Below are 12,519 nucleotides of genomic sequence, written 5' to 3'. Positions count from 1 at the left end.
TACAAATGTGTATGGTTTAGGGTTAGAGGAAGGGTAAGGGGATAGTGTGTGTTTAAATCTATCCCTGACCCTAAGATATATGTTCGTGCACTTGGTGGGTGTCTGAGCTGTTTGGTGTAGTTTTAGTGTTATGGGAAGGGCTTTTTAAATATGAAGATGCATGTTTCTTTTAGGGACAGGGTTAAGGTTAGCACATACTACTGAAGGGGGACATGCAGGAGGGATATTTGTAATTTTGTTTCATAAAACTGGCACACAAACTGTACTAAAAAATGTAAATGTTCTAGTTCTTTTGTTCAAGGCCCAGGGGACTAAAGAATGCTCTGAATTACATTACTTTTATATAGGTCTCATGTACCAGTCATGGTTTCTGGAGTCATTGGAGTGAAACTGTTGAACTTTTGCATAGGATTAAGTGGAATGTTAATAAAATCTTTGGCCATATAAGTAGGGTGAGGCAGAAAATAAACATAAATGTCATGATGTACTGTTACATCGACCTCAAGTGAAGATATTCTAATTTTAATGGCAAGGATCATTGCTGTAATGTCTTTTCATGAATGAGAATTACATGTCAGGCATACATTTGATCTTGCCCAACTTCTAGAGCTTTGAGGGGCATTGTTCATGTTGCAGACATCAGTAGGATGTACTTTATGAAAAGAACAGTTTGCACTGTCTTGATTTTATTTGATTACTTTGAGTGATCAGAAGTTTCTCCTACCTTTGATAAGTTCCCATACTTTGAAGTTTTCTGTTATGGTCAGAACTCCCAACAGTAGGGAGGAAGTACTCGAAGGAAGCACTGCTCTAGTCTCCTATTCATTCATATGTAGAAAGTAAATGATTGCTGATATTCAGACATCTGAAACACTCTGCCCTTTGTAATGCCCTCCCATCCTTGGGCTGACATGTATACTGATATGTCAGTCATATGGTTTATCAACCAGCAAGCGGAAGTCTGATCCTACCCCCTGTGCCAGAATGCTATGCAAGTATAGAGATGGGCCATGGCTGTCTGGCACATTACAGTTTGCACTTTCTATTTCTGTGGAGTTCAGTTCCCTGGACAATAAGCAGATACCTTCTCATGCCTTATGAGTGATCCCTCAACTCGGTGGTTAAGACACTTTTTCAGAAGTTGAGGAATCCATGTTACACATGCTCACATTCCTGACAGTAAGGTCAAGGATTTTCTTTGTTATTCCATTACTGGGGAGACCTGAACGGATGATATAGCCTACTAGTGGACAACTGAACTCCTGTCTACCATCCACCATTTCCTCTACTATTCTTTTACAGGGTGTTTAAAAAAAAACTGAATGGTTCAAGCAGAAAAGAGCTTTTGAGAAAAGTTTGTGAAGAGGAGGCAGAGTTTGAAGCAGGCAGTCTGTCAGAGGGAAAGCTCTTTGAACCATTGGGGGTGCTTCTCAGTTCGGACTGCCCCAAACTTTATATCCCATCCTCCCCTTTCCTGTCAGGAGGAGTATTTTTGCACTTCAGATCAAGTGCAGGTAGTTTTAGCTGTCCACAGATCGCTAGATTTTGGTGGCTCAATACCTCAAGTTGTAAAACCAGAGAGACAGGGGGGAAAACGATGAGAGGTCTGAGGAACCAAGTATAGCCACAGCAGTCATCCACCAGTGGCTGAAGCACAACTGAAGCCAACTTGACACTCAAGACTCCTTGCCAACTTGTGGACAGGGGAAGGAAGAAAAAAGGAGACTGGTAACTGCTCCATAGGTTTAGCCAAGAAAGAAGTATTAAGGACCAATAACAGAGCCTGAAGGAGTTGGTAAAACTTTAAACAGAGAATAAGTGGATTGATGTACGAAAACCACTGGCGGACTCTCAAAAGCATAACATTCTGCCCCAACACTTACAACTTACAAACACAGGAAAAACTATCAAAAAATGAATTTCACAGCTTGTTTGCACAAACATTCACACAATAAAACATCCGTGACCAAAAGTGATGATCCAAGATATAGTTTACTAGCAAAAATGCACAGTTTTTTTTTTTTCAGAAAAAAGCACAAGTTTTCTTCAGAAAAATAGCTTTTGGAATGTTTCTCTAACAAAGCACTTATCTACCCAGCGTTGAAGGGTTGCTAGCTGACTGGAAGCTCTATGGGGCCCACCAGAGGAGTGCGAAGAAAGCTCTGAGATTTTTGCACTCTTGTGTTTTTTTTATGGAGCTCCTGTTGACCTTCTGACAGGGCATATGGATAATTCCCTTTAGCTAGCCAGTGGCTACTGCAACAGTGATCTATTAGAACATTTACTGTTATGGTAAGTTTAACTGTGTATTATCCTTTACATTCTAAGCCAAAAAAACAGAATGGTGCAGACTGCTAAAGCGAGGTCTCAGTTTCTCATGACTGAAAGGACGTTTTTCCTCTAACAAAATGTAGTCCACCAAATGTAGATGTTTTTATTTCTCATGACAATCATCAGCTTGCTGTGGTTGTGCTAAGCCACCACCTTTTGTAGATCACCAACACCTTTTCCTTCAGCTGAAGTTACAATCTGATGTATGCGTTTGACATGCAAGTAATCCTAAAGCTGCTACTAAAGATGTAAAAAGAAAAAGCAAATCTCATTTTTACAGCTCTTTGCTGACCCAAGAATGACCCTTGATTTATCTTGACAGAAATGTTGGGGGCTCAGGCGGTCATGTTTCCTCTACACAGTAAATAGCAAAATATTGCATAAAAGCTAGCCAGTCTCTCAGCATGACAGCTTGGAGGATGTCTGGTTGATAGCAAAAAGCTGTAATTTTTTTCTGCATAGGTTTCATCTACTTTAGCAAGAGGCTTAAAGGTCTACAGCAGAAACTCATAGCTGTTGAGATGGTCAGGCATTCCTTTTGGTGTTGGTGTGAAGGTAAAGCAACAGAGTCAGCTTTTATTTGAGGCTATTGCTTTTAGTATCTCATTATGAAATACTGGCTTGGCCTACTTTTCTGTAAAAGTCTGTCAAATCTGCCTTTTTTACTTGTATATCCAGGTATAGCTCATCATATTGCTGAGAAATGGATCTTTAAGTCGGTCCTTCATTTGAGAACTCAAAAAGCAATGTGCATGTCCCCACCTGGGAGTTAAATTTTTAAGTGAAAAAAATGATACCTTCATCTAGCACTGTCCATTCAGATCTCTCTATAACCACACTTTTCTTAGTTGCTTTCAGATCAGTTAAGACTTTTGCCCTGCAGGCTTTACCTTCCTACTGACTGATCTACTACTCTGAGTGCAGACTGGTTGAGGGATCAAATTCATCTCCCTGATTGCTGTTTCTGCATGTGAAGTTACTACTAATATAGTTTGAGTCTGTGCCAGTAGTGATTAATTTTTGTTTTATTGCAGGGCTGTGAAATTGGTGCATGTAAGTTCAAGGAATATGGTAGTCTTGCCCATAAAAAAATTGTTTTTTTTTCAGGTTGATTTCCTAGTGAAATTGTACTCAAGTTGGTCCTTGCCAAGTCTGGAAGCCTTCTTACTTTCTTTCAAAACTCCTGACACTGTAATGGGTCACAGGGGGAATAGAGCTTTTCTTGCAGATTGATGCAGCCGGCTTAGAAAGAACTGTAGAACACATGGGATCACTGTCTATTTTGTGTATGAACAGTGGTACCATGTTGACGCCACATATCTCACATGGTACAGATGCCTGCAAGAAAGTTCCACAGTGTGGTTTTGATGCTGAAGCATTTGACAATACACTGTCATGGTGAGTATGTGACTTAATCCAGTGATTGACTTTGGTTATGTACATTGTTTTACCATGGGTAACACTGAACAGTAAAGTGTCTTCTTCATTTTAAGGCTTGTTCAGTTAGACAAAAATTTAAGTAACTGAATGCTAATGTTCTTTGTAAACTTCAGAACTGCAAGTTTAAGAACAGTCTTTTCTTTTCCCCAGCCCATTTTCACCATGTGATTGAGCAGCTACGATTCAGACAAGGAACAATTGCTGGCATCTTTTTATCTGCAGGTACAGTTATCCTTTCCTTAGCCATTTATATAGACCACTTGGAGCAGTTTGTAGCAAATAATTACTTCTGTGGTTTGTTAAAGTAATGCATGCTTTGTGTTTAATCTAGTAGCAGGTGTTGCCATTTTTGATATGAAACAGGATGCATTTCAAAGCACACGTGTGACTGTTACTTAGTACTTTGGTGATTACACGGTTAATTGTGATTTAGAGGTCTGCTTGGTTGGTATCATTACCCCCCTTTTTCACATTTTCTGCATGGTGTCTGGTATCACTTCAACTGTCACCATCTCTTCTGATTCAGTGCCACTCTCCTGCCTTTGACAGTCATGCCTGGTTGTCACAGGTCTTATTTCATGCAGTCCATCCGTCTTTTCGCTGGATGTCCTTAATTCCTATTACCACCTTCATATCTCTCTCCCAAATCTCTTCACCAAACTGTGTTCTGCTTTCTTGAACATGTGCCCAAACCACTGTGATCTGTTCTCTTTGACCTGCTCTGCAAGTGGAGCTATTTTGGGACAAAGAAGCCTCGTCCCAGCCTAAATGTATTTCCCACATACAGTCTTATAGAAAGAGTACTCTTTCAGTTCTGGACTCTTGAGTAAGTATTTGCAGAGTAAGAGTCACAGAATCTTTTTTGATGACTATTTAGCATAAACCTGCATGAAACAAGAAGCATTTAGAATGTAAGCTAAAAGCTTAAGTATGTGATGCTGTGCCCAGCCTAGCTGTGGTATTTTTGCCTATTGGTCCCAGAATTTTGATTTTGCCATAGGGTGCTTCTACAAAGCTACCGTCTGTAATACAGGTCCACAGTCGCCTGGCATCACAGACATTGGAGGGAAGGACAACTTTTACGGATTGCTGGATCTACCACACCTGCTGAACTTTTCTCATAATTTAGAAGAGTGGCAGATGGGTAAAAAGTGGCACTGGAGGTGACTAAAAAGTCAGTGCTAAAATTAGCAATGACATGATCTGTGTACCTTCGGAATGCATTTATTATCTAATTCTATATACAGGTTACTATAAGGGTAATCTACCACGGTTAGTACAAATTTTTGTGTGATGCATTCACAAGGCAGGGATTTGATCTGTTGAAGTAATATACATCTGTTTTGAATTATTTAGAAAGGAAATGCCTTGGTGGTTAAGTAGTTCAGCTATAATCTGCAGCTTGTCTCCTACCCAATAAGTACTTTACAAGTAACTTCTCTGCACTAAAAGACCATTCAAATTTGTATGGGTAGGAAGGAGCCCTAACGTTCGTCTTGCTAGAAAGTTGAACTCTCTCAGGCATGAATAAGTATTGTCGTGGTTACTGCAAATACATATAATCTTTTGTTTTGCTTTAAGCTCTGTATTTCATTAATGATGTATTTGAATAATGAATATCTGTGATTTACAGTCACTAATGCAATAAGTGGAAACCCATAGGATTATTGCACAGAAATGTGACTTTTTTCAGATCTAGATGCTATAAATCAGGTATTTGATCTGTAGGATCACCATGTTGATGTAATTAATGAAGACCTAATGTTTCTCGTTATTTCACATTAAAACCTTTAAGGGTTGACTCCTGGAGAATTAAGTCAGCATTCTCTGTTGTAATCACTTCAGTTTATGTAACTATGTTTATACTCCTTTGGGCAGTTACAAGTTTGTTTAGTTTTTGGCTGGTGGTAATCTTAGTATCTACCCTCAGTGTAGGGGTCTTGTTTTTCCCCCATCTGGGTGTGATTGCTTGTCTTTCCTTTGTCTGAAAAGGGGCGAGATGTCCCCTCTTTGTGAGCTTCTTATGGGTACTTTTAGATGGCAATGCCTAGTATAAATGGGCGCATTTAGTTTCTGTCTAATCCACACATGAATGTTTATATTTGTGGTGGTTTATTATTTCGGGTTAATCTCACATGGATTTCCAACATTGCAGTTTTCCTGTACTGGTTTTTGGTGCTGTTGCAGCTGTCTGTTTAACATAGCCAGTACTGGTATGTCATGTCACTTTTTGATTTGCACTCTAGGCTATAGTAGAGAAGTGTTAGTATTTCCATAGGGGCCATAATCCTTACCACAGTCTAAGGTTTTAAGTTGGAATGTTAATGGGTTTACACGCCCAGTTAAGAGTGACAGAATGTTATGCTAAATTAAATGTTTGAATCTGGACCTGGCATTATTGCAAAAAAAATAATGTGATAAGGATGAACACAGTGTTGGAAAGAAAGTGATGTAAAGTGTTAATTTTTTCATTATACGTAAGGAAGACAACAGGAAGTTGTCCTACTGAATAAAAGCTCACTGCCCTTTATTTGTATATTCTTTCTGTATGAATAATTGGAGTATATATGTTTGGGTTAAATGAAGTTTAGCTGGAACTCTGACAATGGTATGTTTATATGTCCCACCTGGCACCTTACAGAGTGAATTAGCTGGGGTGTTTAACTGGATAAGTCTCAAACAAGGTTTAGTTGTATGGGTCAGACAGTAGAATATCATAATAGACTAGGGAGAGGTCCATTCCAAAAACCTACTCTATTCCTACTGTTGGTAGACTCCTTAAAAGATTTACAGCGAGACTGGGTGTATAAGATTTATTTTGTCGATTTAAATTAACAGATCTGAGAATTACATGTTTGTAATCCAAATTTAAAACATTAGTACAAATTGACAAGATTTTGGTTACTTAGGAACATGTACATTTATTTGATAGTTTTCAGACACTTCCCATGTTTCTCAGATTACTCATCTACTGAAAATAGTATTCAGCTTTCTGCCGCATCAGTCATGGTTTTATGGAGGGTTTACTCCCCTCTATGTTAAGGGAATGACTTGAGAGAAGAAATACTGAGGGTCAAGAGTTTATAGCAGTACTAATTCAAATCAATGGAAACTTAAATGGGAATGGATGAAAGACCACCTGAGGTAAATGTTAAGGACTAGGGAAATTCAGGTTAGCAGTGCTTCAAACAGGAAGCTACATACACTTAATTCAGAACTCCTTAAGGCACAAACAGTTGATTACTGGATGTCTGCTATTGTAAAAAGATTGGAAGTTGCTAAAAATGAATTGAATAATTTTTATTCATAGATAAGTACTAGGCTGGCTACACTTGTGGGCCCGTATAAGCCTCGACAATTTCCCCTTTTGTGCTCAGAATAACCTAACCCATTTAGTTATAGATTGGTCTTATCCATCCCATGGTTGGTAATTATGTATTACCCCTAATGAGAAAAACTAGGGTCATACCAAAGGCAATTTGAGGGGATCCATGCATGGGATAAAGCATTTAGGAGCTGTGTTCCACAGCTGAGGTATCCTCAGTGATGTGTGTCTGTCCCTCCAATCTGTTTTGTTGATGTTACAGAAGAGGTTTAGATCCCTAAACTAAGTATTTCTGATGCCATCTTCATTCGTTACAAGATGGAATTTGTCAAACATTTACTTAAAATTCAATCCATAGAATTTACACCAGCTAATCAAAGATTGGTTGTTGCTATAAAGTTGAAAAAGACCAGTTGAAATGAATATGTCAAACATGATCAGCTTGCACTTGAATGAAGTCATCACTTTCAGGTATTTCACATTCCTTATACTCAGTAAGATTGAAGACGCTCCACTGACTGGTAAACCCTAGTGATCAGCTCGAGAAGCGGGAACTCAAATGGCAGATTAGACTACAGGCCAAAAAAAAAACCTAGAACTCAATACCACAGAGTCATTTAACCGCATCTTAAATATGTGGAAACTGGACCATAAGAAATTTTACAGATATTAAGACCCCTGGAATTGCTCTGGGACTCCTACGTTTAATTTTAGTCCTTAGTTCTGTATAGATTACCAGGCCTATTTATATGTAGCTCTTTTTTATTAATCACTGGATATTTCATAAACAAGGTAAGCCCCCTCCCCCCTTTTGTTTATTTGAGACTGGCTCCAGTTGTGTTGAGTATTTTATCTGCAGTTTTCAGGATCATGATTATGCAGTGTGCATGGGTATGCATTGATTAAGGTTTTACATTTTATTTCGCTGGATAAGTTTTAATTGATTTTCTGTATATCTTTTATGTTTTTGTATATCCTATATGCTTCAGATCATAAACTTAATTTGATTGCCACACATCCACCATCCTTTTTGCAGCCTACCTAACACTGATTTATGGCCCCTTTTCGCAGTGTAACTTTAATTTCCCAGCATTCAAGTATGAACTCGCAAGAGTCTTGTCTGCCTTATGTGCACAAACCACACAAATAAGCCATTCATTTATTTTTATTGTAATTATTAGGATATTGTTCTTCTACCTCTTTCCCACACATTGAAACCTGGTACTGTAGTAAATAATCCCTGACACACTCAGACATCCCCAACAAAAGTGTTTTGAACAAATAAAGGTAATTTAATCATCTATATTAATATGAACTTTAGATGGTGAGGGCTCGTAGCAATGCTAATTGCCCAGCAACATGTTAAATACAGGTCGATTCCCTGCCTGCAGCAAAGCATTACCAAATCGGGTCCTCATGTTTGGAGACTTGCATCCAAAAACTACTCTTCAGTTTCCTGTACCTACAAAAATTTTTCTTCTATCTTTTTGTAGGCAAAATGGCTCAAATCCCCCACTCCTCACCCCTCCAATGCTTTAGTTAATTTAATCCAAGCTATAACGGGATAATTTAGGCAAGAACTGCCACCGAAGGATCAAATTAGCAGCAGCAATCTGCAGTCTGTGTAATTCTCCCTCAGACTGTGCACCACTCCAATGGTCTGTTGTGTTTTTTTTAGTTCAAGCATTGAAAAAGAGAAAACATCAATATATTTTATTTTAGTTTTCTAAGGTCTCCCCACACTCCCCAAGGACAAGATGCAACCTCATGGTTTTATTTCTGCCCTTAAAAGCTCCGTAGCTTATTCGATGCAGCATAGACCTCTCAGTGAAAGCATTCTCTCTCACTAAAAGCAGTGATCCTCACCCTACTGAAGCTCGTTTAATTTAACCCATACTAAAATGGGTGAACTTAGGTAAGAGCCATCACCCAAGGGTCAAATTACCAGCAGCAATCCTCAATCTGTGCAGTTCCCTGCCTTGGAAGTGCACCACTGAATGCTCTGATCTGTTTTATAGTTCAAGCACCAAAAAAAGACAACATCCATAATTTATGTAGTTTTCTTTGGTCTCCCCACACCTCTCCAAGGACAAGACGCAACCACATGGTTTTATATTTGCCCTTAAAAAATCCTAACTTATTCCTCACAGCATAGATCTCACTAAAAGCAGCGTCTCCAGCTGAAAGTGGTGAGCCTAATATGGAGCTTGCACTCCAGCCACAGTTGGAAGCCACACAAAGCTCCTCAGTTTCCACTCTCCACTGGCTCCCATGGCTTCCACAGATACGGAAGAAATGTAACCTAGATATGGTGGCCTGCATCACCCTTCCACCTCACTGTATACATTAGTCACCATGGGACATCCATGGCATATTGTTGTTGTCATCTCTCGGCTGGGTTTGATCTTGCAGGATCACATGACTGTTGATCTTTTGGCTTTATTTAAACTGGCTCCATTTAATATCCCTAATAGTCCCCTCCGCTTTCAAAACCCAGATTAAAGATATAAGTAACATACAAAATAACACCACCACTGGAAAAACTTTGCAATGTACACATTTTATCTGATGTAAATCTTTATTCATTCCTTACTGTTAGGATCTCTGTTCCAGAACCGACATGGCCATTTCCAATCTCACACCAGCCAAAAACTCTCAGCTAAGACCTACCCATAATGCCCCTCTCATAGTTACTCCAGATCTCGTTTGCCACATTCCTCTGTCAGACGTGCCTAGCCATTTCTCTCAAAGCTAAGTGGAAATTTGTCATTTTTGGTGTAGTTTTTCTTTAAACTTTCTTGTTTTGTAGTCACTTTAGCCTTTTCTTACTATTGCCTATAACCTATGTCTATTTTCTACCCTTAACCTTTGGTAATTAAATCTCTACCATCGTTGGTACTGCCCCTCTCTCCTACCTTTGGTTGGCCTTTCTTTACCACTTGTGGTATTTTTTAAATACCATCGTTGATATTCTCTCCCTTGTCTTTCCTTCTTATTGTTGTTTCCTTTAGGGATACCCCTTTGTTGCCTGTACTATGTCAAAGTTAAGTTGGGGTTTAAACAATGTGATAAGTGTGGGTGTAAGATGCCCAGCTCGAACGGCCACACTCGATGCATTTACTGTTTGGGCGTAGACCATATTAAATCTAATTCTGACATTTGTGATCGTTTTAGCAATCGGACGCTAGCAGAGTGTAAAAATAAGTTTATTTTGAAAGGTCTAATCAAAATGCTTTTTTTCAGAGGCTGTATCTGGGTTGGAGGTCTTACTGCCTCCAAAGACCAAAAAACACAAGGAAAAATGGAGTCACTCTGTCCCTATATCCATCAGTTATGGAACCGAGTCAGCTCTGTGCTTCTCCCGTGCCCTCAGTGCAGACCTCTTCGGCGCCAGGTGCTGTGTCTTCTCCCTCGGTGCCATCTCTGATGTTGACTCCTATCTCGGTTCCAGCCTCACCACCACTGGATTCGGTGCCATCCTTGGTTCAGACATTGGCTTCCACCACTATACCGGTTTCAGCACCATCCCCGGCGCCGATAGCTTCTTTGGCTCCAAGGATTATGACCTCTGCTCCTAAAGTCGAATATTTCCCAAGAACCAGATACTCTCCAACGTACGACCCTTTTTTGGGGCATCGCTTTAGCCCCTTTCTTGAAAGACCTGATTCTCCTTCAGCAGCCTCCTTTAGATCCACCAGGAGCCTTTCTGAACTAGATGTAGTGCGGGTTGTGGGCCGGCTTCTGGCAGCTAGGGTATTGCCCACTCCAACTAGACCTTCCGTCCCCTTTGGCTCGGAATTCTTCACAGCATATTTTCCTGTTTATCCTCCTCTGTCCTCCACCCAGGCCCCGGAGATCTCGGTATCAATGTCCACACTGGTGCATACTGTCTCGGCCCCATCTGCACATTTTTCCCTGTCCCACCAACCACCCTTGCTGCATCGGCTCCTTTGAAGCCGGTGCACTCTCGGAGCAATATTTGGATGGTCGGCACCTTGGTACATAGCCCGGCGTCTGTTTTTTCGTTGGTGCCATCTATGGCTCTGACTGCTTCCAGTCCTCTCTGAGCTCCTCAGGGCTGGGTGTGACCCCTGTTCTGAGGTTATCCTTCTCCGCTCCAGGCTCCCATCCCTCCTCAGGTGGGCTTGCTTTCCAGGTGATGGAGAGGGTTTTTGCCTCCGCAAGCTCGCAGTCAGCATCAATGACATCGGCGTCAGAACCCCCCCTAGCATGCAGCTGTCCCATCCCCCTACTTCGGGATCCCGGCATGGGAGCCGCAAGACCTCCCTTTGAAGGGAACCCTTTCTCCGGAGTCTTCCTCAGAAGATCCTACTGGGGAGCCACCCCAGAAGAAACGGTGCAAGAGGAGGCACCTTGATTCCCCTGAGGAATCTATCACTGAAGACACCGATTGTGATGAGGGAGAAGGGTCCCCACAGTCTCCCCAGATGACGTCTCATTCGGAGACATTCTCGAAATCCTCAAGCAGCTGGGAGATTGGAAGTCCTCTAACCCTTCTGAGGAATCTGTGTTCTTGCACGCCTTCCGTGCCTGGCCATCTACTTCCTGGGTGACCCCCCCCCTGCAGATGAGCTTGTTAAGCTGATCATGAAGTGTGCGTGGAAGGCCCCAGGTAATGTAGAACCTGTCCCCCGGAGGCTGGACAAAATTCTATCCACACCTGAAGACCAGCTCCACTGGTCCAAGTAGTTGACAGTTGAATCCATGGTCGTGGCAGTGGCCACCAAGAGGGAACTGGCAAAAGATAGTTCCACTGTCCATCCTCCAAACAGGGAGCCTTAGAAATAAAAAAGCTGCTAAGAAAAAGAGTCATCCAACCAGTCCCACCAGACCAGAGAGGATCCGGGTTTTACTCGAGGTTCTTTTTAATGCCAAAAAAGACATGGGACTGGAGACCGATCCTGGATCTCAGCCTATTGAACAAATTTATCAAACCTCAAAAATTCCGGATGGTCACGGTACAGTCCATTCTCCCCTTCCTAGGGAGGGACAACTGGATGTGCTCTGTAGACCTCCAGGACGCATATTACCACATAAAGATGGATCACCACTCCCGGAGGTTTCTTCGCTTTCGACTGGGAGCCAATCACTACCAGTTCAGGCCACTGTCATTCGGTCTCTCGACAGCCCCCCCGAGTGTTCATCAAATGTATGGCAGTGGTAGTAGCTCATCTTCGACTACAAGGATTCCAGGTGTTTCCATATCCAGACGATTGGCTCCTTACCACCCCGACCAGGAATCTTCTAATCCGCAGCCTCTCTTACACTCAAGGTCCCGATCTCCACTTAGGGATTACAATCAACAAGGACAAATCTCAAATGTCCCCAACAAAAACTGTGGAATTCATTGGAGCAGTCTTTGACACAACATCCTGTCAAGCTTTCCTCCCTTCTCACAGGCT

The 12,519-nt window shown here is 41.3% G+C and overlaps 1 protein-coding gene across 1 annotated transcript in view; it reads left to right on the top strand.

Annotated features, from left to right (window-relative positions):
• Nucleotides 1–12,519, top strand: part of RCE1 (Ras converting CAAX endopeptidase 1) — a 976,724-nt gene that overhangs the window by 730,626 nt on the left and 233,579 nt on the right. The window contains exon 6 of the mRNA XM_044075996.1: nt 3,922–3,993. Coding sequence (XP_043931931.1) covers nt 3,922–3,993 — 72 coding nt within the window. The remainder of the gene's footprint in view (nt 1–3,921; nt 3,994–12,519) is intronic.

The sequence above is a fragment of the Protopterus annectens genome, chromosome 6.part1 (assembly GCF_019279795.1).
Source record: "Protopterus annectens isolate FY-2018-M chromosome 6.part1, PAN1.0, whole genome shotgun sequence".
Taxonomy (NCBI): Eukaryota; Metazoa; Chordata; order Ceratodontiformes; family Protopteridae; genus Protopterus; species Protopterus annectens.
This window is presented reverse-complemented; position numbering and strand designations above follow the sequence as displayed.